The 27205-nt window shown below is 37.2% G+C and overlaps 1 protein-coding gene across 3 annotated transcripts in view; it reads right to left on the bottom strand.

The window, feature by feature from the left end:
- The window catches only part of IL1RAP (interleukin 1 receptor accessory protein), a 154150-nt gene that overhangs the window by 75734 nt on the left and 51211 nt on the right, over positions 1–27205 (bottom strand). For all 3 annotated transcript variants that reach the window (XM_066347328.1, XM_066347327.1, XM_066347329.1), the window contains exon 2: positions 27019–27091. In XM_066347328.1, the coding sequence (XP_066203425.1) occupies positions 27019–27082 (64 nt within the window). In that variant the 5' untranslated portion in view covers positions 27083–27091. The remainder of the gene's footprint in view (positions 1–27018; positions 27092–27205) is intronic.

Here is a 27205-nt window from a genome sequence, read left to right on the forward strand (position 1 = left end):
GAAAAGGAGACAAAAGATTTAAGAGATGTTTTGTCAAAAAAGATAAACAGATAGTAAATAAACATCTAAAATATAACCAAAATCAATAGTCATTAGATAAATGCAAATTAAAAATCACACAAGATACTCTTACATACTTACTAGAATGGGTATATTTTTAAAAATGGAAAATACCAAGTGTTGGCAAGGATATGCAGCAGCTGGAACTCATTCATTGCTGATGAGTGCCCAAAGTGCAACCACTGGACAATAGTTTGACATTTGCTATTAAGTTAAACATACACTTACCATACAACCTAGCAATATTAGTTCTCGGTATTTACCCAAGAGAAATAAGAATTCATGTCAGACAAAAGTCTATACCTAGATGTTTATAGCAGCCTTGTTTAAAATGTCAAAACATTGAAACAACCAAAATGAACTTCAATCAGTAAATGAATCAACAAACTATGTTTTATCTATACAGTGGAAAACTACTTGGTAACAAGGAATGAACTTTTGATACACCTGATAATATGGCTGTATCTCAAATGCATTAATGTTAGTGAAAGAAGCACAGTTTCACATGATTCCATCTAAGTGACATTCCTGAAAAAACAGAATTATAGGAACAGAGAACAGATTAGTAATTGCTAAGGATTTGGAGTAGGAAAAGGCTGACTGAGCAGCGACAGCCTGGAGGGGGGGGGATAGGGCATAATGTAACTTCTTATCCTCTCAGTTGTTGTTATATGACTTGCAGCTGCCACATTTCATAAACTTGGTATACCAAAACCAAATTTTACTAAATGCAAATAGACTAAATATAAAAAAGAAAAAGAAAATTTAAATGGTCAAGGGTTGTATGGATGAAAAATCAACTCAAATAATTTCAGCCCCATAGATAGGAATGTGTCTCTTGTTATAACCACTAAGAGGGAGGAAGCATTTGGTTATAGATCCACTCCGCAATGCCTTTTCCCACTCATCTCCACAAGGTCAAGTCCTCTCTAAGACATACCTTGGACACCAGCCCTCTAGATACAGATGGCTGCTCTCAGTTTAAAACAATTTCCTCACTTGTAAACCATAATAGCAGTTTCTCTGGGCCTCCCTTGTGACATTCACTACCTTCCTTGCATAATTATTTGAGGTTATGGCTGATCCTCTGCCAGATTCTGAGCTCAAAGAGAAGGCTTGGGTCCTGACAGCACAGCACATACTCACAGTTTGATGAGTATTTATTTCCATGGGGTGGAATGAGGAAGCTCACTGTAAAAACAGATCAGTAACTGCAGAGAGATAAAACTTTTTGCTTCCTCAGATTTCCCTGATATACCCTCATGCTCTCTATGCAAAATAATCTCATAGTTGATGTAAAGAATAAATTTTTATATATTTATTATACCCATTCAGAAGTACAAAGCCTTCTGCTAGGTACTAAAAATACAGACGCATGTCTGTTCCCATAGAGTTTTCATTCCAGAGAAGGTGATAGACATTAAATAATTAGTTAACTAGGTAGTTAAATAAGTAATGACTCAATTAATAACTAATTGGAACAGGTACCATGGAAAAGAAGTAGAAGGTAACAAGAAAGTGTATCTAACAGGGATGCTATTGAGCCTGGGTCCTTGAAGGAATGGAGCAATGTTTAAGAACTGACTTTCAAGCTGAGCATTGAAAGATAAAGGTGTGAGGCTCAAAGGTGAGAAGAGTATGTGAAGATCTTAGAATAGAAAGGAAACACTGTATGTGAATGTATGAAAGGATCTCAAGAAGCTTAATTAACAGAATCAAGAAAGAGGAAGACAAAGAAGTTGAAGCAACAGGTAGAAACCCGAACCTATGGCGATATAGGTCACTGCAAGGGATTGAAATTTTATTCTAAGAATAATGGGAAATACTTCCAGAATTTTCAACAAAGGAGATACATAATTTAATTTGCCATTTCAAATAGATAATGTTAGTTGCCATGTGAAGATAGATTGGAGGGAGTAAGAGTGGAGGAGAAATGGCCAGTTATATAACTACTGCAGAAAAGTCCCAGGGTGAGATGGTGTGGTTTGGAAGGGTGATAGTTAATATGAAAAGGAGTGGACAGCCCTGGCCGGTTGGCTCAGCGGTAGAGTGTTGGCCTAGCATGTGGAGGACCCGGGTTCGATTCCCAGCCAGGGCACACAGGAGAAGCGCCCATTTGCTTCTCCACCCCTCCGCCGCGCTTTCCTCTCTGTCTCTCTCTTCCCCTCCCGCAGCCAAGGCTCCATTGGAGCAAAGATGGCCCGGGCGCTGGGGATGGCTCTGTGGCCTCTGCCTCAGGCGCTAGAGTGGCTCTGGTCGCAACATGGCGACGCCCAGGATGGGCAGAGCATTGCCCCTGGTGGGCGTGCCGGGTGGATCCCGGTCGGGCGCATGCGGGAGTCTGTCTGACTATCTCTCCCTGTTTCCAGCTTCAGAAAAATGAAAAAAAAAAAAAAAAAAAAAAAAAGGAGTGGACAGTGCCACACAAAAGAAGACTTCTGATGGACTGATGAAAAGGGCAAAGAAAAAGAAAGGCAACTTGATTCAGAGGCTCTGGCACCTCAAACTTACAACTGCAGTTAAGGAATCCATGAGGATTAGAAACAGAAGAAGTAAACAATTATACAGATGAAGAAACACAGATTCTGAAAGGTTAAGTAACTTGCACACAGTCATCCAGCAAATCAGCAACAGAACTGAACCCACAGTATCAATATTTTTTATGTTCCTTGTGTTATTTCTCATTTATACTTTTTAGAACCCAAATTCAACCTCTGTTCTTCATTTTTAAAGCAAATAAAGCAGTGGTCCCATCCATGGGTTATGGTGAATAACAGGGACCCCAAAACATTTAAACCAAAAGCAGAAGATATTGTAAGTAGCATAAAGATAGAAACAGGATCTATTTTGTTCATCAATGTGTTCAAAAGCCTGGCTCATTAAAATATCTCAATAAATCACTGCTCAGAATGAACACATTTTCTTTTGCAATTATAATATATAGAAAATAATTCAAATCTCAACTAATTTAGTCATCAAAGTCAAACTAAATGACAGAGAATCATGAGATCACAGACTAGTTTCCCAGAAATTGCTTTTGAAGAATATGTGATAAGTAAATAAAGTTCTGGAGCAAGTGCAGACCCTTTTGGGCAAAAGTTTATTGCATTTGGAAAAGATTGTTATGAGATAACATTCACCTCTGAAAGCAAAAATCTCAATCTTAATCTCATAACACAGAGAACCAGCTAGTGCTTGTCTATACACCAAGCATATGGTGTCAGTGCTCAGGCTCGTTAGACAGTGTCTGCTTGCTTACTTGCTTTGCTGGTCACAGATAAACTCTGAAGCTTATTATCTTATTACGTTTCCATAACAACCCTGGGAGGTATTTAGGGCCATCATTATCATCTTATAATGATAAGGACAGAGAGTCACATGGAGCCAAAATTTGACTTGAGTCCAGGTTTTTCTGTTTTTCATTTGTTTGTTTGTTTCTACATTATACATATATTATAAATTATTGAGGGAATTTTCTAACCTAGGACCTTTTCTGAACTCCCATATCACTGAGATTTAAATTTATTACACGAACAAAAATGAAATGCTCACATGTTCTTTGCATGAAACAGGATAAAGGGGCTGAATCCTGGGAAGACCTCTGGTTTCACCATTATCTTTTTTTTTTTTTTTTTTTTTTTTATGTGATGTGTTTTACCTTAAGGAACCATTCTAGAAAGTGACTAATGTATCATACCCAACCTGACACTCATCTGCTACCAAATCTCTGCTTCCTGATCTGTGGAATGGGAATAATAATATACTTTATTGCTATACTGAAAACTGAATAATACAAACATTTTTTAAACTCTAAAACACTATATGATGTTATTTAGCACTATAATGATTAATTGATACAAGATTTATTTGCTACCTACTCTAAGCCCAGTACTACATATGTATATCACACAAAGAAATGAAGGAATGTTGACAGATGAAGTAGTACTGTTTCCTTCAAAAATGTAAATAAAATAAACCAGAAACTATAATCAACAGACACGTTTAGTTGAACTAATAAACTAGGTGAAAATTAGGGGACATTGGTACTTTTGCGATGAGTATCCAATATTGGCAAACTTTGAAGCAGAGAAGTTAGGACTCACTAATGTTAACCTCTAAAATTTATGTGGTTCATTTTTATCTCCTCAACATTGCATATCTAACAAATATCAGCTATAGTTATAGTGTATGAAATTCAATAGTAATATATTTTTCTTCACAAACCTCCAAATTTAATAGTCTATCAAGACTGTGCATAAAACTGTAATTAAGAAGGGATTAAAGTGGGACAAATATAAGATTACAGAAAATGATTTGACTTTGGGTGATGGGCACATGACACAATCAACAGTTCAAATGCTAAAGAAATGTTTACCTGAAACATATGTACTCTTATTGATCAATGTCATCCCATTAAATTTAATTTCCTAAATAAAATTAAAAAAAGATTTGGGCATATTCCACCAAAGGTTTTCTACATATATATATATATACACACATGTTCCTATATACGCAGGGCTGTATGGTAAACCAGCTAGGGGCTGGGAGTAGGGGGTTGATTTGTACCATCTGCTTATCAATTTCCATGGGGTAAATACTCTCACCCTGGCCAATTTCAAACTACCAATGATTTAAAAACTGGCTCACCAAATTCTTGAAAATTGAACAACTAGCTACTATAAACCAGAAGATCTAGTTTCAGCTAATGACTCACACTCATAAAGATATCAGACTAATCCTGCTGTATGCACCTGTGTTTAAACAGAAATATCTATTATAAACTCACTTCCATATCAACAAATATAAATGTATATTAAATTTGATGGATCAGTAGTATTCTGCTTTATTGATACAACATTATTTAAGCATACTCTATAAATGGATATTTACATTGTTTTCAATGTTACTTATTTCAACAGTTGTAAATATAATTATGAATATATCTTTATGCATTTCTTTGATTATTTCCTTAAGATGTATGTGTGCAAGTTTCATTACAAATCCCAAGGGAGGTACTTTGGTGTTTCTAAAACAAATAGCCATGGCTCCTTCCATAACACCTACTCTAGGTACACTCTTACTCATAGGGTATGAGAATGCCAGACCTGAACATTCAGTCACTGAGTCTGGACCAATGTTAGGTAAGATTGTTCTCCTTAATCACTGCTAATCCAATGGGTAAAAATGACAACTCATTGTTGGTTTAATTCGCATGTATCTTCTTACCCATGAACTTGAGCTTCCTTTTAGAATAATCAATTTGTTTTATCTTTTCTAACTTCTCTTTCTAAAGTATACTTTATGTTGAAAGAATTTCTTTTGTGTGCAAGAGCTCCTTGTATTCTGATATTAACCCTTTGTTATATACACATATTTTCTTAATTTTTCACTTATTTTTCAACATATAATATTTTGATGCTATGCTGATTTGGTATTCAAATATATCAAACTTCCTTTATTTTTTTAAAATTTTATTGAATTTATTGGGGTGACATTAACAAACGGGATTTATTCTGGGGCTGCAAGGTTGGTACAATGTCTATAAATTAATAACTATGGTATGCCACATAAACAAAATGAAAGATAATCACATGACCATAACAATAGATAAAAAAAGAAAACATTTGATAAAATCTAGCACCCATTTATGATAAAAATTCTCAGTAAAGTGGGACTAGAGGGAACATACCTCAACACAATAAAGGCCATATATGGCAAGCCCACAGCCAACATCATACTCAACTAGCAAAAACTAAAAGTGTTTCCTTTAAGGTCAGGAACAAGACAGAGATGTCCACTTTCATCAATTTTATTCAAAAATGTACTGGAAGACCTAGCCACAATAATCAGAAAAGAAGAAGAAATAAAAGGCATCCAAGTTGCAAAGAAAAAAGTAAAAGTAAAACTGTTCACTATTTGCAGATGACATGATACTATATATAGAGAACCCTAAAGATTCCATCAAAAAACTACTAAAACTGATAAATTCAGTAAAGTAGCAAGATACAATTAAAATATATATATTTATAAATCAACTGCATTTCTATACACCAATAATGAACTATCAGCAAGGAAAACTAAGAAAACAACCCCATTACAATTACATAAAATAAAATTCTATGAATAAATATAAGGATGTAAAAGACCTGTACCTGGAAAATTATAAGACACTAAACAAAGAAACTGAAGAAGGTACAAAAAAGTGGAAGCATAGACTGTGTTTTGGATAGGAAGAATTAATCTAATTAAATGTTCATATTACCCAAAGCCATTTATAAATTTATCACTATTCCTATCAATATACCAATGAGGTTTTTCACAAAATTAGAACAAATACTTCAAATATGTATGTGGAACAACAGAAACCAAAAATAGCCACAGCAATCTTTAGAAAGAACAAAATGGGAGAAATCACAATACCTCATATCACACTATACTACAAGGCAACAGTAATCAAAACAGCATGGTACTATTATAAAAACAGACATATAGATCAAAGTAATCTAAAAGAGAGGCCAGAAATAAACCCACACCATTATGGTCAATTAATATTTGACAAAAGAGGCAAGAACATACAATAAAGATAGCCTATTCAATAGTGCTCATAAAATGGAACAGGTATGTGCAAAAAAATAAAACCTTCTTACACTATATACAAGAATAAACTCAAAATGAATTAAGACTTTAATGTTAGACTCAAAACCATAAAAATCCTAGAAGAAAACATAGGCAGTAAATTCTCAAACATTTTTCATAGCAGTATTTTTTCTGATATATATCCTTGGGAAAGGGAAACAATAGAAAAAATAAAAAAATGGGACTATATCAAACTAAAAGGTTTCTGCACAACAAAGGAAACCATCAACAAAATGGAAAGAAAATCCTCTGAATGTAGAATATATTTGCCAATGATACATTAGATAAGGTTTATAAATTTATAAAGAACTTATACAGCCTGACCAGACGGTGGCTCATGGCACTGGGACATGGAGGACCCCGGTTCGAGACCTCGAGGTCACCAACTGAAGCGCTGGCTCATCTGGTTTGAGCAAGGCTCACCAGTTTGAGCCCAAGGTTGCTGGCTTGAGCAAGGGGTCACTTGGTCTGCTGTAGCCCCCACCCCCACCCTGGTCAAGGCACATACGAGAAAGCAATCAATGAATAACTGAGGTGCTGCAATGAAGAATTGATGCTTCTTATATCTCTCTCTTCCTGTGTATCTGTCTCTATCTGTTCCTCTTTCTGTCTCTGTCACAGAAAAGGGGGGGGGGAGAACTTAGACAACTCAACACCAAAAAAACTAACAATCCAATTTTTAAAATGGGCAAAAGGAGCTGAATAGACACTTCTCCAAAAAAGGACATATAGATGGCCAATATAAATATCAAAAGATGTTCAATGTCACTAATCATCAGAATAATGCAAATAAAAACCACAATCAGATATCACTTCATACCTGTAAGAAGGACTATCAGCAATAATTTAACAAACAAGTGTTAGTGAAGATGTAGAGAAAAGGGAACCCTCCTGCACTGCCGGTGGGAATGCAGACTGGGGCGGCCACAGTGGAAAACAGTATGAAGGGTCCTCAAGAAATTAAAAATGGAACCGCCTGATTACCCAGCAATTCCACTTCTGGGAATCTAACCTAAGAAACCTGAAACACAAGTTCAAACTTCCTTAAAGGATGCCTACTTTTTATGATGTATCTAAAAAGGCCTTCTCTATCCTCCCAACATTATAATAATGTTTACATATATTTTCTTCTAATACAACTTAGGGTTTAATTTATTTTTTACATTTAAAAATTCAATTCAACCAAAAATTGTTTAGGGATAAGCCATAAAATAAAATAAAATATAATTTTATTATTTTTTAAATTATCCAAATGTTCTAGCATTTAAAAGTACCTTTTCCCAATAACTTGTGATGCTACCTTGGGCAGCTGCCAGCTCCAGAGCTGTCTTCCTTTCTTTTCTGAATTCCACTTTTACTTCAGTTTTGTTCTCTAAGGATTTCTTCTCAACACAGCAATTCATATTAAATGACACTTACTGTTTAAGTCTTAATTTCTAGCTGCTTTACAGCAAAAGTGTCGATTAAGGGACCTTGTCCAACATACTGAAAGAAACTGAAATCTTCTCCAGTCTATTTCCCACATGGAAGCCAGCAAGAACATTTAATAAACACAATGTCAGGGTCCTGGCTCAATCCTTTCAATGACATTTTGTTACAGTGAAGGAAATGTAACACCCTTAATAGGCACTGGACCCTGCCTACCTCTTCCTCCTCATCTCATGCCTCCTCCTCCCTATTGATTGCAGGTCCAACAACACTGGCAGCTGGTCATTAGAGCTCAGGGACTTCAACATTCTGTCTACTTTCCTTATATACAGGTGGCTCTTTCTCATCCTTCAATGGGATTATTGTCCAACTACTTTCCATAAATACTTTCCATAAATACAATGACCTATAGATAATCTTCACAAAATGTGTTTATTTACTTCTTTTATTTGATTGAATCATATCATATGATTCAATTATATGTCCCCAATCTTTTATTCCTCAAACTTCCATAAGACTGTAAATTCCATAAGGGAAGAGATTATTTCTGTATTGTTTACCAATAAATACAGGCAAGCTCAGTGTCTAGCATATATCCTATAAATAAATGACTGCAAAGTGGCTTACTCGTTTTTACATTTCCTGTGGTACAAGGATTAGAACATAACAGGAGCCCAGAAATTATCTGCTGAGCTGGGTTTCAGATCTCATCGTAAAGAACCAGCTTCCATAAATGTGGAAGTTACATAGATCTTTAACCTGTTTTCTCTCAATCATAACGGCACATTCTCAAACTAAAGGAAAACATGTATCATCCTTCTGTGGAAAACGGATGGCATACTTTAAAATGGATAACTAGCCTCTGAAAACACTGACTTCCCTGGACTGAAGAGGATCTTGCATTAATCCTGAACAACTATGGGATTTTCAATTCTGGAGAGTCTGTAGTAAGGAAAGTAACATACCTATCTGTGGAGTGGTGATATGCCCCAGCCTGATCTTATGTGCAGTTGCTGAATCCAGGTGACAGTTATTCTAGCTGTTTTGTTGCCACATTCATACAACACAAAAGTGACAGCTTCTGGGAAAGATAAAACATTCCAACTTCATCCGGAATAAAATGGAACTTGGAGTGAAACCACCATCAAATTTCAAAATATGTCCCCAATCACTCCCAAAGTCTGGCAGAGAAAATAAAAACAAACACCTGGTATTTTTAGACTGAAAATAATTGTCTAGGTCTATACTCTGTTAGATACCAAAATAAATAACTCTGAGTCCCAAGTAAACATCATCTACTAAGTTCTTTAACACCTAGCAGGAGGGACAGAGCCTGCTATTGCTGGGTAGAATGACAGACAGGAAGTTACAGTCAGTATCTCTAAGTTAGCCACATAGAAAGCCAAATGACTAATGCCAAAACAACCTTGCAGTATACTGAAGTTAACAGCTTCCCACTCCACTCAAACACACTGCATCTGTACCGAACCATCTTTCCTCTATCCATCTGTCATCTTGTTCAAAACTGATTTCCTTTAAAAAATTTTGAATGATCCTGAAAAAAATGTATGTAACCTGAAGAGATGCCAATGAAGTACAACGTATATGTTTCGGAAGCTTAAAGGAATTCAACTTGAAGTACTATTTGCGACCTGAAAAATCACAACCTATGTTCTATTTTGTTGTTGTTGTTTTTTTTTAATTTGTTGAATGTTTCTTTTCAAACATCTGTGTTCCGTATCATCAATTAGTGACAAACAGCTTTGTCAGACATATTTAAAAAGTGAAGAGTTTTAATTATGAAGACATCACTGGCAACATGATATAGTGCGTATAGCATGCATTTTATAGTCAAACAAGCATACAAGTTTTATCACTTCATAGTTATAATAAGACATTAGATTAATTTAACTATTTAATTTACTTTCTTGCTGGTAAAGACATTAAAATACCTACACCTCTATCTTATGGGGATGTTCAGAAATGTATACACACACATATCAAAAATATATACTATATAGATCCTAGTTCAATTAATGTTATATCCCTTACATTCCTCTCTTCTATTACACTCATACACACACAAACACACTCCACTATATAGTTATTATCAATTTACAAAGAATTAGAGTAAGAGATTTAAAGCCATGCTTAGTTTAGCATGATCTTCCTTTAGTAATTAAAAAAATTCAATACTGCCTAATGCTTCATGGCTATTATTGCAGTCATCAATTATCACTGCATTGTAGATGAGAGGAAGGACCTTTTTAATAACAGGATATTTAGAGCAATAAAGGTGAGATCATTGAAGAATTTTCTCTAACAAAGAAACCAGGAACAAAGATCTTATATTCACTTTCTTTCTGAAATGCCCCCTAGTATCTCACTAAGAACAGTGCATGCAGTGGGAGGGACTCTTCCATTTACTAATTACTCTATTCACATTTCCATGATTTCAATTATTCTCCAGACAAAGATATATCCTCTTCCTAGATCTGAATACAAGCTAGGTTTCCACTGAGCCTTGAGCAATACTTTGCTACTAGGAAAGACATTTTATACTTAACATCAATTGCGAACAACTGCAAGTGGTTTCTGCGTTAGACCTTAGGGATGCAAGGTGCTAAAGGAGGATTCAGTCCTACATTATTGTCTGTGATCTCTTCTTCCTTCCTCATCGAGACAATGCATAGCTCTATTGCCTCCACCATCTCTGCCTGACACTTCCTACAGAATGGAAGTGTCCAGGTTGACAAAGCAACATCCTTGCGGTATCCTTGCAGATATTGATGACTCTCATGACTGGAGGGGCATTAGATGCAAGGAAACCTCTATAATATTTAAGGCTTCTATTTGCTCTCATCATTTTAATACCTAAAAAGGATGGGAAACCAGAATGTCAAAAGATACTAGAAAAATAAATAAACTGTTCAAAAAAAAATAGCATCCACTGCAAAGCTCAGGAAAATGGGAGATGGGGGAGGGTATTTAAGTGTAGTACTATAAAAAATGTTATTTTATGATCTGAAACTGTAGATACCTCAGTTTGCATATATTTCGACAAGTCCCTCTGTGAAGAGTCTGTCTGTATCTCTTTCTCTTTATATATCTCTTTCACTTCTATCTGTATCCCTTTCTTCTCTTTCTCCTTTTCCTGTCCTCATCTCTCCCCTCTTTGCTCCTTCTCTTTATTTTCCTTTACCTTGAGTGAACAGTAAAAAATGATAAGAGGCATTTAGAATCAAGCTGTAGATGTCAAAAGTCTTGCATTAGGGAAATGCAATTTTCCCTAGGGAACCAGAAAGATCAAAAGTCCAAAGCAAATTATAAAAAAAAAATGAGAATAAAATTAATGCCTTCTCTCTAAAAAGCAAAAATTAGTTCATTAAGCAAATTTTAGGGTAGTCTGAACTCCCAAAGAATCTAAAGAAAAACAGAGTTAACTCAGGTTCATCAATTTAAGCTATTTGGTGCCTGACCTGTGGTGGCGCAGAGGATAAAGTGTTAACCTGGAATGCTGAGGTCACCAGTTCAAAACCTTGGACTTGTCTGGTCAAGGAACATATGGGAGTTGATGCTTCCTACTCCTCCTCCCTTCCCTCTCTCTCTCTCTCTCTCTCTCTCTCTCAAAATGAATAAATAAAATCTTTTTTTTAAAAAAGCTATTTGGTGTAATGTGTTTAAAAGCAATTGTACACGTCCATGGTGAACAATAAAAAGTATCTCCCTAGAGTTAAAATGGGTCAAACAAAGCTGTAGTAAATTATGGTTAATAATGACTGTGGTCCATGTGGGAACAAAAATTTGTATATCTGTATTTTTTTTTTCTGAAGCTGGAAATGGGGAGAGACAGTCAGACAGACTCCCGCATGCGCCCGACCGGGATCCACCAGGCACATCCACCAGGGGCGATGCTCTGTCCACCAGGGGGCGATGCTCTGCCCCTCCGGGGCGTCGCTCCGCTGCAACCAGAGCCACTCTAGCGCCTGGGGCAGAGGCCAAGGAGCCATCCCCAGTGCCCGGGCCATCCTTGCTCCAATGAAGCCTCGGCTGCGGGAGGGGAAGAGAGAGACAGAGAGGAAGGGGGGGGTGGAGAAGCAAATGGGCGCCTCTCCTATGTGCCCTGGCCGGGAATCAAACCCGGGTCCCCCGCACGCCAGGCCGACGCTCTACCGCTGAGCCAACCAGCCAGGGCCTATATATCTGTATTTTTTTAATAGCCATAGTCATCTTATATTTCAACCATAACTGTACTACAACTTTAAGTGATTAGAAATATAATAAAACCGATGATATTACATTAGTAAAAAGCTGTATTTATGTAGAAAAACCATGAGTGACTGATGGGTGTGCTCTCTTTTTGTTTTTCTCCTTTTGAGTGCCTGCACTTACAGTGTAGATACCACCGATACAAAGGGAGAAACAATAGTTAGCAAATGCTCTTCCCTGGGCTTTCTCATGGGTGTGGCAAGCCCAAAATTTAAAAGGAACACAGTGTTCTTTCTGTTATAGACATTAACAGAAAAATTCAAACATCAGTATCTTTGTGTACATATAAAAATGCACACTCTTGCTCACCTTAAGAGGCACTTCAAAAAAGACAAAAGTATCTCAGAAGGAAAAAAGGACAATGGGCTGAATGACTGGCAAAGAGCCTTGAACTATTACTTCAGGGCTGACAAACACTGTAGGAAGGTGATAGTTATTTTCCAATAATGTACAACTATACCAAGTGTTTTGATTCAGGTAGCAGAAGGAGAAACGAAATTCATAAAAGCAACAAAACACAGCCAAGACTAGGCTATTGAGGGTATGATTATTTTATCTCCTTTCTCTCATTTTCTCAGCCCTCTTCTATGTTTTTTATTGTTTCTACTGCCTCTAGAACAGAAAAAGACAAAAGAAAGCAATTCCGTAGAGCTTTTATACATATGGATGGAAAGTTCTTAAATTGTTGACTGAGGTCCCCAGATTATTGATATAATGTATCAATTTTCTCTTTGTCCATCAAAAATAATGAGTAGCAGCACCCAGTGGATTTTCAAGTAAAAGAATTATTGCAGGCCCTAGCTGTCTGGCTCAGTGGTAGAGCGTTGGCCTGGTATGTGGAAGTCCTGGGTTTGATTCCCAGCCAATGCACACAGGAGAGGTGCCCATCTGCTTCTCCACCCTTCCCCTTCTTCTTTCTCTCTCTCTCACCCTCTCTCAGCCAAGGCTCAATTGGAGCAAAGTTTGCCTGGGCGCTGAGGATGGCTCCATAGCCTCTGCCTCAGGCATTAGAATAGTTCTGGTTGCAACAGAGCAACACCCCAGATGGGCAGAGCATCGCCCCTGGTGGGCATGCAACATGGTCCCGGTCAGGCACATGAGGGATTCTATCTCTGCCTCCCTGCTTCATAAAAACACAAAAGAAAAAAGAAAAAAAAGGAATTATTGTATTGTTATGCTGAGGGTGTATATATATTTTATTTACTAAAGAAGTTATCAACTAAATAGAAAAAAAATTTAAAACAATGAAATAAATGAGTGATAACTGGCTTGATGTGAGTCACTGATAATCAAGATGGTGATCTGGTCTATAAAGCTGATCTCGATAAAGCAGAAAACTGAAGAGACAAAGATGATTTAAAGGTCAAAATAAATTCCTATAAACCAGACATTGTCACCTATAATCATATACAACCATGTATTCCCTACAAAAAACACTGGTTTCTCTTAACTAAAAGAGCCATGTAAAGGATAAATCAGGTCATTTTTTCAAACACAGGATTATCTCTGTGATAACAAAAAGCTTTTCTGGAGAGTTTATATTTGCAAAGTCACCATCAGGCCAATAAATTGCAATACACAGATCTCTTTAATCAGGCTATTGAATATTGACCCTTGGAAAGTATAAGTATAAATAAACATCAGTTTGTTTCAAGATACAAATGCAATTCAAAAAAGAAAATAAAGCTCCCAAAAGTCAGCATTTAAAAAACAAAAGGGTGAAATGTTATAATTCTGATGACCTTTAGGTCTAAGAATAAAATGAAGTATATTCTTCAAACACACTCCAAATGTTCAGACCAAATTGCCTAGAAATGAAGGGTGTTCAGGATGACCAGCCATGAGCAGAGACAGGACTGAATGTCACAAGTACATCCAAGTATAGAGTTTTTCAAAAGGCGTATTCAGGTAATACGAGGCCACTGGGCCTGGCAACAAATCAAATCCTATTAAAAGCTGAAAGAACCATTACATAGCATTAAAGATATTATACATTCTTACAAAAGTAAGACAAAATTAAAAATAAAAATGAATTAACCAACTATATCTAAAATACATTAAACATAAATATTTTCTTTCCCTGAAGGGATTCCTGTCCTCCACAATCTGTTATCAACTTACTTTCCAGCTTGGCTTCTAAATTGCCTTCTCACTATCCCCTCAGTGGCACTGCACTATTCTGTTCCCAAGTAAGAGATGTATTTTCTCCTAGGAAAGAACAATTGTTCTTTCATTGAGATGTCTTCCCCGACACCTCCCTCCAGAACTAGTAACATTGTCTGCTCTCTCATAGTATTCTGTTCTGTGTTTATTTTTCCTTCTTTTCTCAGACTTTACTGTAAGATGTTTGTAATAAGAACCTTCCCTTATTTGCCCGAGACATTAGAATACAAAACAGTCATACAGGTGATCTTTATTTAGAATGAGGTGAAATCTATAAGATAAACACTTGTCATTAGAAACCACTTAAATAGGAAGAGCATACGCTGTGTGTGTCCATGATACATAGTAACATACCATCTTTAATGAGAGAGAAAGCAGGTGGAACTGGTTGGGGCTTTGCTGTTGCTTGGTTTGGTTTATAGATAAAGACGCGGTGACACAGAGTTGATTAACTGACTTCTTTACTATCATTAAAAAACTCACAAAGTGTAATGGCAGAACTTAAATGTCTCTTGCTTCCTTGTGGAATGTACTTAGTTATTTATTCATTTTGCATAATATAATTCATTCATAATAAGCCAAAAGATTATTTCCATCCTCTGCAAATTCCTTACAAAAAAAATAGAAATTGGGGATTTTGTATCCGTTAGCAGGACAAAGTCCTAAAGGAAGACAACATAGTATAAAGAAAAGAACTCCCTTTTGGAGTCAAGGAAGAATTCAAAACCCAGCTCTATCAGGCACGCCTCCCTGAGCATTGTTCACAAAAGCCATCTCCCTGGCTCTTCATTTCCTGAACTATAAAATGGGTGTAAGATTCTCTAGCTCCCACCTCCACGGTGTTTTCTGTAAAGTTCATGATAATGTGTGTGAAATCTAGCCCTACACCTGGCACACAGTCAACAGTTCGTTCACTTTTAAATAAGAAGCTATATGCAAAGGTGTGTGAGCACACGCATTTGGAGAAGAAAAATGCATTGCTATCAGTTTTTCGTGGTCTGTGTAGCATTGTAAAAATTTATCATATTATATGTGGTGTCATTCTCACTATCTTTCCAACTTGGAATCACAAGTTCTAAATATTTATTTCTATGCTAAAGGTAGCTTTAGCAGTTTGACTTTGTAACATGCTGTCAATGAAATACCAAAAGAGAAGTGTGTGACAAGTCAAAGTTTGCTTTTGGAATTCTTACAAAGAAGAACTTCTTAGAGTTTAGTATTGGAAATATTTAATACGCTAAAAAGCAAAAATCAGAATATTGAGTTTTAGGTATATATCACAATTATTTTCCCCTTAAAATAAAAACATATTAAGGAGGTGGTGGGTGAGTTACTCCTTACCTATAAAGCACAGAAAGCTATTACTGAGTGATTCTTTAACAGTAAGCAAAACTGGTGACCCTCACAGATCTGAATCTTCTTCCTACACTGCTTTTATGCTAGTAGAGTCCAAGGGAGGTGTATTTAGTAAATATAGCATGCATTCTAGGAACTGAGGAATGAGTTGAAGGCACCATTATGCTGAGTATGAGCGTGGGACTTTGGTTAATTCACTTAACCACTGATTCTTTTTTTCTTATAAAAAAAAATAGAAAGTTAAAACAGCCTAACTACTCAATCGTCTGGGTGTGAGAGTCAAATGACCCAGACTATGTAAAACACAAAAGGAGTTCATTAGCCCTCTAACTACCACTTTATAATTATATTATCACTATTATAATTATCCAAACTCTAGTTCCTTAAAAGAAAGTAAATGCTTACTTTTGATTATTTGCTTTTATTACCAGCTGAGATAAAAATGATACTCTCGGCCCTGGCCGGTTGGCTCAGTGGTAGAGCGTCGGCCTGGCGTGCAGGGGTCCCGAGTTCGATTCCGGCCAGGGCACACAGGAGAAGCTCCCATCTGCTTCTCCACCCCTCCCCCTCTCCTTCCTCTCTGTCTCTCTCTTCCTCTCCCGCAGCCGAGGCTCCATTGGAGCAAAGATGGCCCGGGCGCTGCGGATGGCTCCTTGGCCTCTGCCCCAGGCGCTAGAGTGGCTCTGGTCGTGGCAGAGCGACGCCCCGGAGGGGCAGAGCATCGCCCCCTGGTGGGCAGAGCGTCACCCCTGGTGGGCGGGCCAGGTGGATCCCGGTCAGGCGCATGCGGGAGTCTGTCTGACTGTCTCTCCCCGTTTCCAGCTTCAGAAAAATACAAAACAAACAAAAAAAATGATACTCCCACATTCCTGAGCAAATAAAGGAATCACAATACTGCTACGAGAAAAACTATGTTTTGAAGTCAGAATTGCGTTGCTTAATGTCCAATTGAAACACACAGCATAAAACTAAAGTTTTCATGTTGTTAATGGTTCTTTTTTTATAAATTTGGAGCTTCCCTGAAGAGGAGAAACCACATGGAAGGGTTCAGAACAAAACAAAATTCTTGCTAACATCACAAACATTTACAGTACTCAGGCTATTTCCCCTTTGTTCCTCAGATCGATCCTACTGTTCCATAAAGATGGTTACCCAACACAAGGAAAGCCTCATGCAAAGACCAAGTCGGCCAGCACACACGTCATTGCAAGAGGCAGTACTTAGATGTATGAGAGGCTGGTTGATCCTCCAGCATGTGCAGTCATCCTTTTCTTCCTCCTTGGTATCCCAGAGCCAGTTTCCCCTTTTATTTTTGCCAACAACACTTCCTTTTCTCACTCTCTCTCCAACTGGGAAGCACATCACTGACACAGACAACAATACACCTTTTCATAAGGAAGCAAATGAATATGCGCCAGATGGGCTGAGGGGGATTACAACATGTTTCCTGCTCCCATGGTGACTCAATGGAGCTGGTATGAGAACTTATCTTATTCAAGAAGTCAGCTATTCCCCAGCAGAATTATGAGTCACAGTTTCCGGGTAGAAAGCTCACTTTCCGACAGAATTTGGGATGGGGGTGGGGCGCTCCTTGGATGAGTTACAATAAAGGTCATTCAGATAAGCAACACTGCCAGGACCACGGGGGAGGTGCCAGCAGCCACCAATTTCTGGGACTTCACTGTTCTCCTGGCAAGAGTAACACAGTCACCTCTCCCTTCAAGGTGAGGCAGCACATAAAACCATGCTGATTAATTCCTGGTATGAATCCAAACAAGATGTTCCATTATAATTTTGGCCACTTTGTCCAAAAATTATAGATGTGAAAGGACAATATATATATACATACACACACATATATATATACACACACACACACACATACAGTGTGTCCGTAAAGTCATGGTGCACTTTTGACTGGTCACAGGAAAGCAACAAAAGACGATAGAAATGTGAAAGCTGCACCAAATAAAAGGAAAACCCTCCCAGTTTCTGTAGCATGATGTGACAGCGTGTGTGCATGCGCAGATGATGACATAGCAGCATGTATACAGCTGAGCAGCCCACGGCCATGCCAGTCGAGATGTGGATGGTACAGAGGAAAGTTCAGTGTGTTCTGTGGCTCGCTAAATTCGAATCCGTGACCAAAGTACAACGTGAATATCGGTGTGTTTATAACAAAGCACCACCACATAGGAATAACATTACTCAAGTGGGATAAGCAGTTGAAGGAAACCAGCAGTTTGGTGGAGAAACCCCATTCTGGTAGGCCATCAGTCAGTGATGAGTCTGTAGAGGCTATACGGTATAGCTACCTAAGGAGCCCTAAAAAATCTGTGCGTGAGCCCACATCGAACTGCACTGAATAGGTCTGAAATTGGAAGGGTTTTCCTTTTATTTGGTGCAGATTTCACATTTCTGTCGTCTTTTCTTGCTTTCCTGTGACCGGTCAGAAGTGCATCATGACTTTACAGACACACTGTATATATGGAGAAAGAGGAAGAATGAGGAGGAGGAGGAGGAGGAGGAGGAGAGAGGAAGGGAGGGAGGGAGGGAGGGAGGGAGGGAGGGAGGGAAGGAGGGAGGAAGGGGAAAGTAGGATGGAGAGGGAGAAGGAAGGAGAGGAAGAAGGACGCAAGAGAGAGAGAACAGAAAGAGTTAATGCAAAATCAAGAAATAATGAGTGTTATAAAATAAACTAAAGCAGGATAGAAGGATAGACAGTGATTGATGACGCTATTTTAGTTAAGATAGTTAAGGAAAGTCTCTGTAAGTAGATAATGTTCAGGTATATAGTTAAATCAAAAAGACAAACTATAATCAAGGGTTATATTCAGAATATTTAAAAATCAGGATGTCATGGCACTAACCAGTCAAATGGGGCACTCAGTCAAGCAGGACAGATGTTAGTCTGAAGAGCCAGTACTGTATCACACCTGAATATTGGCTATAATAATAACATGTGCTTTTCCTCCATGAAGACTTCAGGGGGGGCAATAAGATTGGAAGTTATCTCTACTTTTCTCAGCTTTAAACTATACTCTGTCCTAGTTATAACCCTCCTTTGGTGCTAGTTTTGGTTTCCAATAAAATGTTTTAAGTGGCATGAAAGAAACCGAGAAAAAACACCGAGAAAAAATCATCAGGATGGCAGTAAGGGAATGGCAGCAGAGGAATGGTGGAGTGAGAGATCCCCTTTACTTCTCCTCTTGGAATTTCAAAATTTTGAACAGCTATAACCCAATGAAGGAAGCCCTGCTGGGCGCACAAGCACACCTGAAAGATCCACACATCAACACTACTAAAGGTAAGCAGGGAGTGGGGAAGGGGGAGAAAGATAAGGATGCAACCCTACAGCCAAGAACCGGCAGGGCACTGGGGAAGGGAGGAACCTGGTGTGTATGGTGTCCTCCTTCTGGGAGTAGCAGAGAGATTCAATGGGCACTTTCAGGAACAAAAAACTAGAGTGGTGGCTAAGTGTGGGGACAAGGCAGGAGATGCAATTCTAGGACATGGCTGGTTCGACTGCAGTCTGTTCCCGGCCTGCATTTTGGATAGAGAAAGAAAAACACAGAGTTCTGCAACCTCACAGCATCCTAGAAGTCACCTCCCTTCTCCCTTGATGTTGGGGTGCAGGGTGTATCAAAGGCATACCTAGAACTAACTCCACAGAACCACTGTTTCCTATGAGAACTAGTAATACTCTTTGGTCCCTGGTCTGTTGAGGGACAGTGCAGAATGCATGGAGGTTTGAGGTCACCATTGATGGGAGAGAGAACAAAAAGATGACAAGGTCCCCTCATCCCACCCAATCCTCAACATTACAGCTCCATAGAGAGAAGCCAGCATTATGGTGGTGGTCAGCCTGGGGATTTCACAGAACTAAAACTTGCAATTTAGTGCCACCTACTGGGAAATAATAGAAAAACCTCTTGGACATAAACTACTTAGAAAGAGCCACTCACAAATTCCTAGACAGAGAAAGAGTCCATCTAATACCATGAATAACCAAGAAAGAAATGAATACCATGAATAACCAAGAAGGAAATGCAGTTCAAAAAAATTTTTTTTCTAGAAAACAATCTTAAACAGATGAAAACTTGGGATAAAAATGACAGAATTCAAAATTGAAGTTCTGAAAATACTGTGAGATGCAAGAAAATACTGATAGGCAATTTAATGCACCCAGAAAACAGATTAATGAACAAAACAAACACTTTACCAAAGAGACTGAAATCTTATAAAGGAACAAATCAGAAGTTCTGTAGATGAAGAACTCAATAAATGAAATGAAGAATGAGCTAACAAGCATAGCTAATAGAACTGGCCAGATAGAGGAAAGAATAAGTGATATCGAAGATAGGCATATAGACATGATGCAGAGCAAGGGAGAGAGAGAGAGAGAGAGAGAGAGAGAGAGAGTCAAGAATAAACAGAAATGATAGAGCTCTTCAAGAATTATCTGACTCCATTAGAAAGAGCAATTAAGAATAATAAGAGTATCAGAAGAAGAAGAGAGGGAGAAGAAAGCAGAGAGCCTATTCAAACAAGTAATAAATGAGAACTTCCCAAACCTATGAAAAGGGTTAGATTTTCAAATTCAAGAATCAAACAGACACTCAGTTACTTCAACCCAGAGGTCTTTTTCAAGGCACATTGTATTCAAATGGTCAAAAATTAAGGACATACTCCATTGACAGGTCTAGATAGATCATCCAAATAGAGAATCAATAGAAAAATATCAGCTTTAAATAATACATTAGACCAAATGGTCATAATTGACATTTACAGAACTTTTCATCTCAGAAAATTAGATTATACATTCTTTTCTAGTTTACATGGAACATTCTCAAAGATAAAACAGATGTTGGGCCAGAAAATCAGCCTCAACAAATTTAAGAATATTGAAATTATACCAAGCATATTATCTGACCATAATGATCTGAAATTAGAATTCAACTGCAAAAACCTATAGAAATGTGAATATTAAACAACATACTATTAAAAATTGACTGGATCAATGAAGAAATAAAAGCAGAGATCAAAAGATATAAACAAACGAGAATGACAACACGACATATCAAAACTTCTGGGATGCAGCAAAAGCAGCAATAAGAAGGAAGTTTATATCAGTATAGCCTTACAAGAAATAAAAGAGATCCCAAGTAAACAACCTAATATTACATCTTAACAAGAAAAAGAAGAAATGCAACCCAAAGTCAGAAGAAGAAAGAAAACAATAAAAATTAGAGCAGAACTGAATGAAATAGCCTGACGAGGCAGTAGCACAGTGGATAGAGCATTGGACTGGGATACGGAGGACCCAGGTTTGAGACTCTGAGGTCGCCAGCTTGAGCATGGGCTCATCTGGTTTGAGCAAAGCTCACCAGCTTGGACCCAAGGTCGCTGGCTTGAGCAAAGGGTTACTCTGTCTGCTGTAGCCCCACAGTCAAGGCACATATGAGAAAGCAATCAGTGAACAACTGAAGAGCTACAACGAAAAACTGATAATTGATGCTTCTCAACTCTCTGCATTCCTGTCTGTCTGTTCCTATCTATCCCTCTCTCTGACTCTCTCTCTCTGTCTCTGTAAAAAAAAAACAAAAAAAAAAAAAAAAAACTGAATGAAATAGAGAACAAAAGAGCTATAGAAAAAAATTAATATAACAAAGAACTTGTTCTTTGAAAAGATTAATAAAGTTGACAAACCCCTGGCTAGATTCACTAAGATAAATACAGAAATGACTCATAAAAAATCAGAAATGAAAGAGAAGATGTTACCGCAAATATCAACGCTATACAGAAGATCATACTGGAATACTATAAAAGACTATATGCCATCAAATTCAATAACCTAGAAGATATGAATAAGTTCCTAGAACTATATACAATCTTCTGAGACTAAGTCATGAAAAAGTAAAAAAGCTAATAGACTGATAAAGAGTGAGGAAATTTAAACTATCAAAAAACTCATAGAAAATGAAAGTCCAGGACCAGATGGCTTCAATAGTGAATTCTACCAAACATTTAAAGAAGATCTGGTACCTATCCTTCTCAAAGTCTTCCAAAAGATAGGAGAAGATGCAATACTTTCTAACACATTCGATGAGGCCAATATAACCCTGATATCAAAATCAGGCAAGTACAGCACAACAAAAAGAAAGATACAGACCAATATCTCTGATAAATATTGATGCAAAATCCTAAGCAAAATACTAGCAAATCAAAAACAATACATTAAAAAAATAAAACATCACGATCAAGTGGAGTTTATTCCAGGAGCACAAGGATGGTTCAACATATGGAAATTGATAAATGTAATACACCACATCAACAACACAAAGGACAAAAATCATATTAGCCTATCAATAGATGCTGAAAAGGCAAACATCTATTTATGATTTTTAAAAAAACTTCAATAAAATGGGTATAGAAAGTACCTCAAAGCCCTGGCTGGTTGGCTCAGTGGATAGAGTGTTGGCCAGGCATATGCACATCCCAGGTTCTATTCCCGATCAGGGCACACCAGAGAAAGCAACCATCTACTTCTCTCTCCCACCACCCCCTTCACTCTCTCTTCCCCTCCAGTGGCAGCCAGTGGCTCTGTTGGTTTGAGGGTCAGCCGGGTGCTGAGGATAGCTCAGTTAGTACAAAGGGGCAGCCTCAGGTGCACTGATTCGAGCATCAGTCCCAGATGGGGGTTGCCAGGTGGATCCCAGTAGGGGTGCATGTGAGAGTCTGTCTCATTGTCTCCCCTCCTCTTATAAAAAAAGGAAGTACCTCAACATAATAAATGCCATATATGACCAACCCTCAGCCAATATCCTACTGAATGGTGACAAACTTGAAAGTTCTTCCTCTAAAATTAAGAACAATACAAGGATCCCCACTCTTTCAACTCTTGTTCAGCATAGTACAGGAGGTCCTAACCAGAACAATCAGACAAGAGAAAGAAATAAAAGGCATCAATATCAGGAAAGAAGTAAAGGTATCACTTTTTTCAGATGACATGATCCTATATCTAGAAAATCCCACTCTACTAGAAAACTATTAGAAACAATAAACACAGTAAAGTCACAGGATACAAAATCAATATTAAAAAGTCTACTGCTTTCCTATATGCCAAAAATGAAACCTCAGAAAATAAAATAAAATAAATCATTTCATTTACAATAGCAATAAAAAAGTAAAATGTCTAGGAATAAACTTAACAAAGGGTGTGAAGGACTTTTCTATTAAGAACTACAAAGCATTATATAAAAAGACTTTAAAAGACACAATAAAATGGAAAGATACTCATTGTGGATGACTGGAAGAATCAACATACTAAAAATAGCCATATTACCCAAAGCATTACACATATTTAATCCAATCACCATTAAAATCCTAATGCCTTTTTTTAAAGAAATAAAACAACAAAAAAAATCAGATTTATATGAAACCACAAAAGACGCTGAATAGCCAAAGCAATCCTGAGAAAAAAGAGCAAAGCTGGAGATATCATACTACCTCTAGAGTATTTATTGGCAGAAAAGCAGACACACAGACCAATGGAACCAAATCAAAACCCCAGAAATAAAACGACATGAATATGGGCAAATAATTTTTGACAAAGGAGCCAAAAACACACAATGGAGAACAGCAAGCCTCTTCAGTAAGTGGTGCTGGGAAAATTGGAAAGCCACATGCAAAAGAATGAAACTTGACTAACATTTGTCCCCATGCACAAAAATTAATTCAAAATGGACCAAAGACCTAAATATAAGATTTGTAACAATAAATCACAAAGAAGAAAACATAGCTACTAAGCGTAGCCATAGAGAACATTTTATGAATTTTACCACAAATTCAAGGGAAGTAAAAGCAAAAACAAATGAATGGGACTATATCAACTAAAAAGCTTCTGCACAGCAAAAACAAACAAACAAAAAACAACCAAAAACCCAACAACAAAACAAAAAGGCAGCCAACCAAATGGGAGACGATACATATTTGCAAACAACAGCTCCGACAAGGGGTTAATATCCAAAATCTATACAGAACTCATAAAACTAAATAACAAAAAACTTAATTAAAAAGTAGAGAAAGGACCTGAGCAGACAGACAAACAAATGGCCAACAAATATATGAAAAGATGTTCATCTTCACTAGCTGTTAGAGAAATACAAATCAAAACTACAATGAGATATCACCTCACACATAATAGATTGGCTATTATCAACAAGACAGGTAATAACAAGTGTTGGAGAGGGTGGGGAGAAAAAGGAACCCTCATTCACTGCTAGTGGGAATATAAACTGGTTCAGCTGCTATGGAAAAGAGTATGAAGGTTCCTCAAAAAATTGAAAGTAGAGTTACTGTAACACTCAGAAATCCCTCTACTGGGTATCTACCTGAAAAACTTTAAAGCATTTGTATGCAAAGATTTATGCACCCCTGCCCTCATCACAGGATTATTCACGATGGCCAAGACATGGAAACAGCCAAGGTGTCCCTCAATAGAGGATTAGATAAAGATGTGGTGCATACATGCTATGGAATACTACTCAGCTCTAAGAAAATATAAAATACTGCTATTTATGACAACATGGATGGACCTCCAGAACATTATACTGAGCAAAATAAGTAAATCAGAAAAAAAGACTAAGAACTATATGATTTCATTCATATGTGGGACATAAAACTAAGACTCATAGACATGGACAAAAGAGGATTGGTTACCAGAGGGAAGAGAGTGGTGGGGGAAGGGAGGAAAGGTGGCTAAATGTACAGTGACAGAAAACAGTTTGACTTTGGGTGATGGGCCCAAGATGCAATGAATAATTCACATACTATGGAGATGTACATGTAAAACCTATGCGTTCCTATGGACCAATGTCACCCCACTAACTAAAAAAGAAATGAAACTCTAACACATGTTACAACAGATAAAACTTGAGGAAATGAGCCAAAAAGAGAAATATTGCATGATTCTACTTGTATGAGTGGACTACTACTCATATAAAGCTATAGTTACCTAGATACTTCACCAGAGAAGTCCAACTCAGAGAAATAGGAAGTGGATGGTGGTGCCAGGGGCTGGCGAAAGGGGAAGAGGTTGGTGGTGTTTAATGAGTACAGAGTTATAGTTATTAAATTTGCAAAGATGAAAAACTTCCAGAGATTGGCTGGACAACAATGCAAATATACTTAACACTACTAAACTATAAAAGTGGTTAAGATAGTATATTTTATTATGTGTTTTTTATCACTATTAAAATGTTTATGATGTTTTTGAACAAAAACATAAAAATCCCCACAAAATCCTAATCCAGCAAATTTTGTGGAAGTATGTTATTAGTCCAAAATCTTGGTAAAGAAAAACTGATGACTGACCTTAAAATTTATGAATATGTATAATTATTAAATTGGCCAACATGCCATTTTTTATGATCTTATGTAAATTTATGATTGATTTTCTAAATCATATGGATGCACTTTTTAAAGAGTCCATAAAATGTGTTTTGCTTTTCTTATGAGTTCAATTTATTATATACAATTTATATTAAAAAGTACAGTGGCTTAGGGAAAAAAATTGTGTCTCATTAAGTTAATATTACTCTTTTGAAAATTATTTGTAATTTAAATGGGCAAAGTCAAGTTTTTAGTGTACAAGTCACTGGCTTAATATTTCATTTCTCCAGTGGATTCATTTTTTCCCCTGTATGTAGAGGCAGAATATAAAACTTCATCTCAAGAATGGTTATCTCTTTTGCTTGTTGGTTAATCTGACAAAATCTACATCTTCTTACTATCAGTTATTTTTTGGCCTAAAATCTAATAAAATATATAAGAGTTTAGAAAAAAAAAAAAAGAATGGTAGTAGGACTCGAATCCATGTGAAGAACAGTTGAAGGCATCTGGTAAGGAGCATGGTCATGGTTATATGACCATTGTTTTAATATTTGGGAAGGCCTCTCATATAGAAAAGGAAATAAAACAATGATATTCAAAGTATGGCCATGGTCTTCAGGGGGATCATAGATGAAAATCTTATTATTTTTTTAAATTAAGATACATCGGTTCCTTGCATTAAAATTAGAAAACCATTGGACTATGTATTTTCTATTTGAATCAAGAAATTGAACCAAAGAAATGTATGAAAACGACATCGAGACAAATTTTAGTTTTATGTGCTAAAATCTTTCTAAGAATGAGATCAGTCCAAAGATATATGGGTTGCAATTATATAATCACTAGTTATAGGTCCCTGAAAATGGTTCTGAACGGCAATTCTAGAGATGAGAGATTTGAAAAGATAAACTTTCAAGTCCCTTGTAACTCTGATTTCATATAATGCAAGTCCATGATGATTGAATTTAGTTATTCAGACTCAATAAAGGCTTTGTCTGGCTCCTCTCGTGAAGGAAGACCCAAAGAAAGAATGAACCTAATGACATCTTTCTGTCCTATATAGAAGCAGTGTGACAGAAACCTGTCATTATTTATTTGTTTTTATAAGGTCTCAGTGGACCGTTACCATCAATTCCTTATTTATCACTGGCTCAAATTTAGAAAACAGTTGTGCTACCATCACTGTCATTTCTTTCCCCACAGGACCTGAGGTAAGAAAAAGAAGCAGGACTCCAGCTGGCTTAGATGTGAGGGCAATGGAAAACTTTTATTTTTACACACCGGACCACTACCCTAAGTGCACTGTGCCCTGTGAAAACTAGAAATATCAATGATTCTTCAGACCATCAAAATTCTATGATTCTTACCCTGGCCGAGTAGCCCAGTTGGTTAGAATGTCATCCTGATATACCAAGGTTGCAGGTTTGACCTCCAGTCAGGGCACATACAAGAACCAACTAGTGAATGCATAAATAAGTGGGACAGCAAAGCAATTTTCTCTCTCTCTCTTCCCCTTCCTCTCTCTTTCTGAAATCAATGAATACATTTTTTAAAAATTTCTAAGATTCTGTCAAATTTACGATTCTGTGTTACTACAGAAGACAATGCAAATAAACATCATTATGTTCTCTTAACTCATTCTCAGAAAGACTTGAGACACTAAGATAGGCATGACTTGCATTTCAAATAGATTGTCAAAAGCCATTCACTTACCCGAGGCATCACTTTGCAGGATCCCATAGAAGTACAGACTCATTACACACCACAGAAGTCTCATCTTGTCCACCTAAATACAAAAGTAAGGGAGAGTACTCATTATTGTCAGAGCTTAGATAATATTTAGTGCATATGCATGCTGACTGTTGACTAGGAACTATTCTAACAACTTTGCAATATTTGC

Source organism: Saccopteryx leptura, chromosome 8, assembly GCF_036850995.1.
Source record: "Saccopteryx leptura isolate mSacLep1 chromosome 8, mSacLep1_pri_phased_curated, whole genome shotgun sequence".
In the NCBI taxonomy this organism is placed as follows: domain Eukaryota; kingdom Metazoa; phylum Chordata; class Mammalia; order Chiroptera; family Emballonuridae; genus Saccopteryx; species Saccopteryx leptura.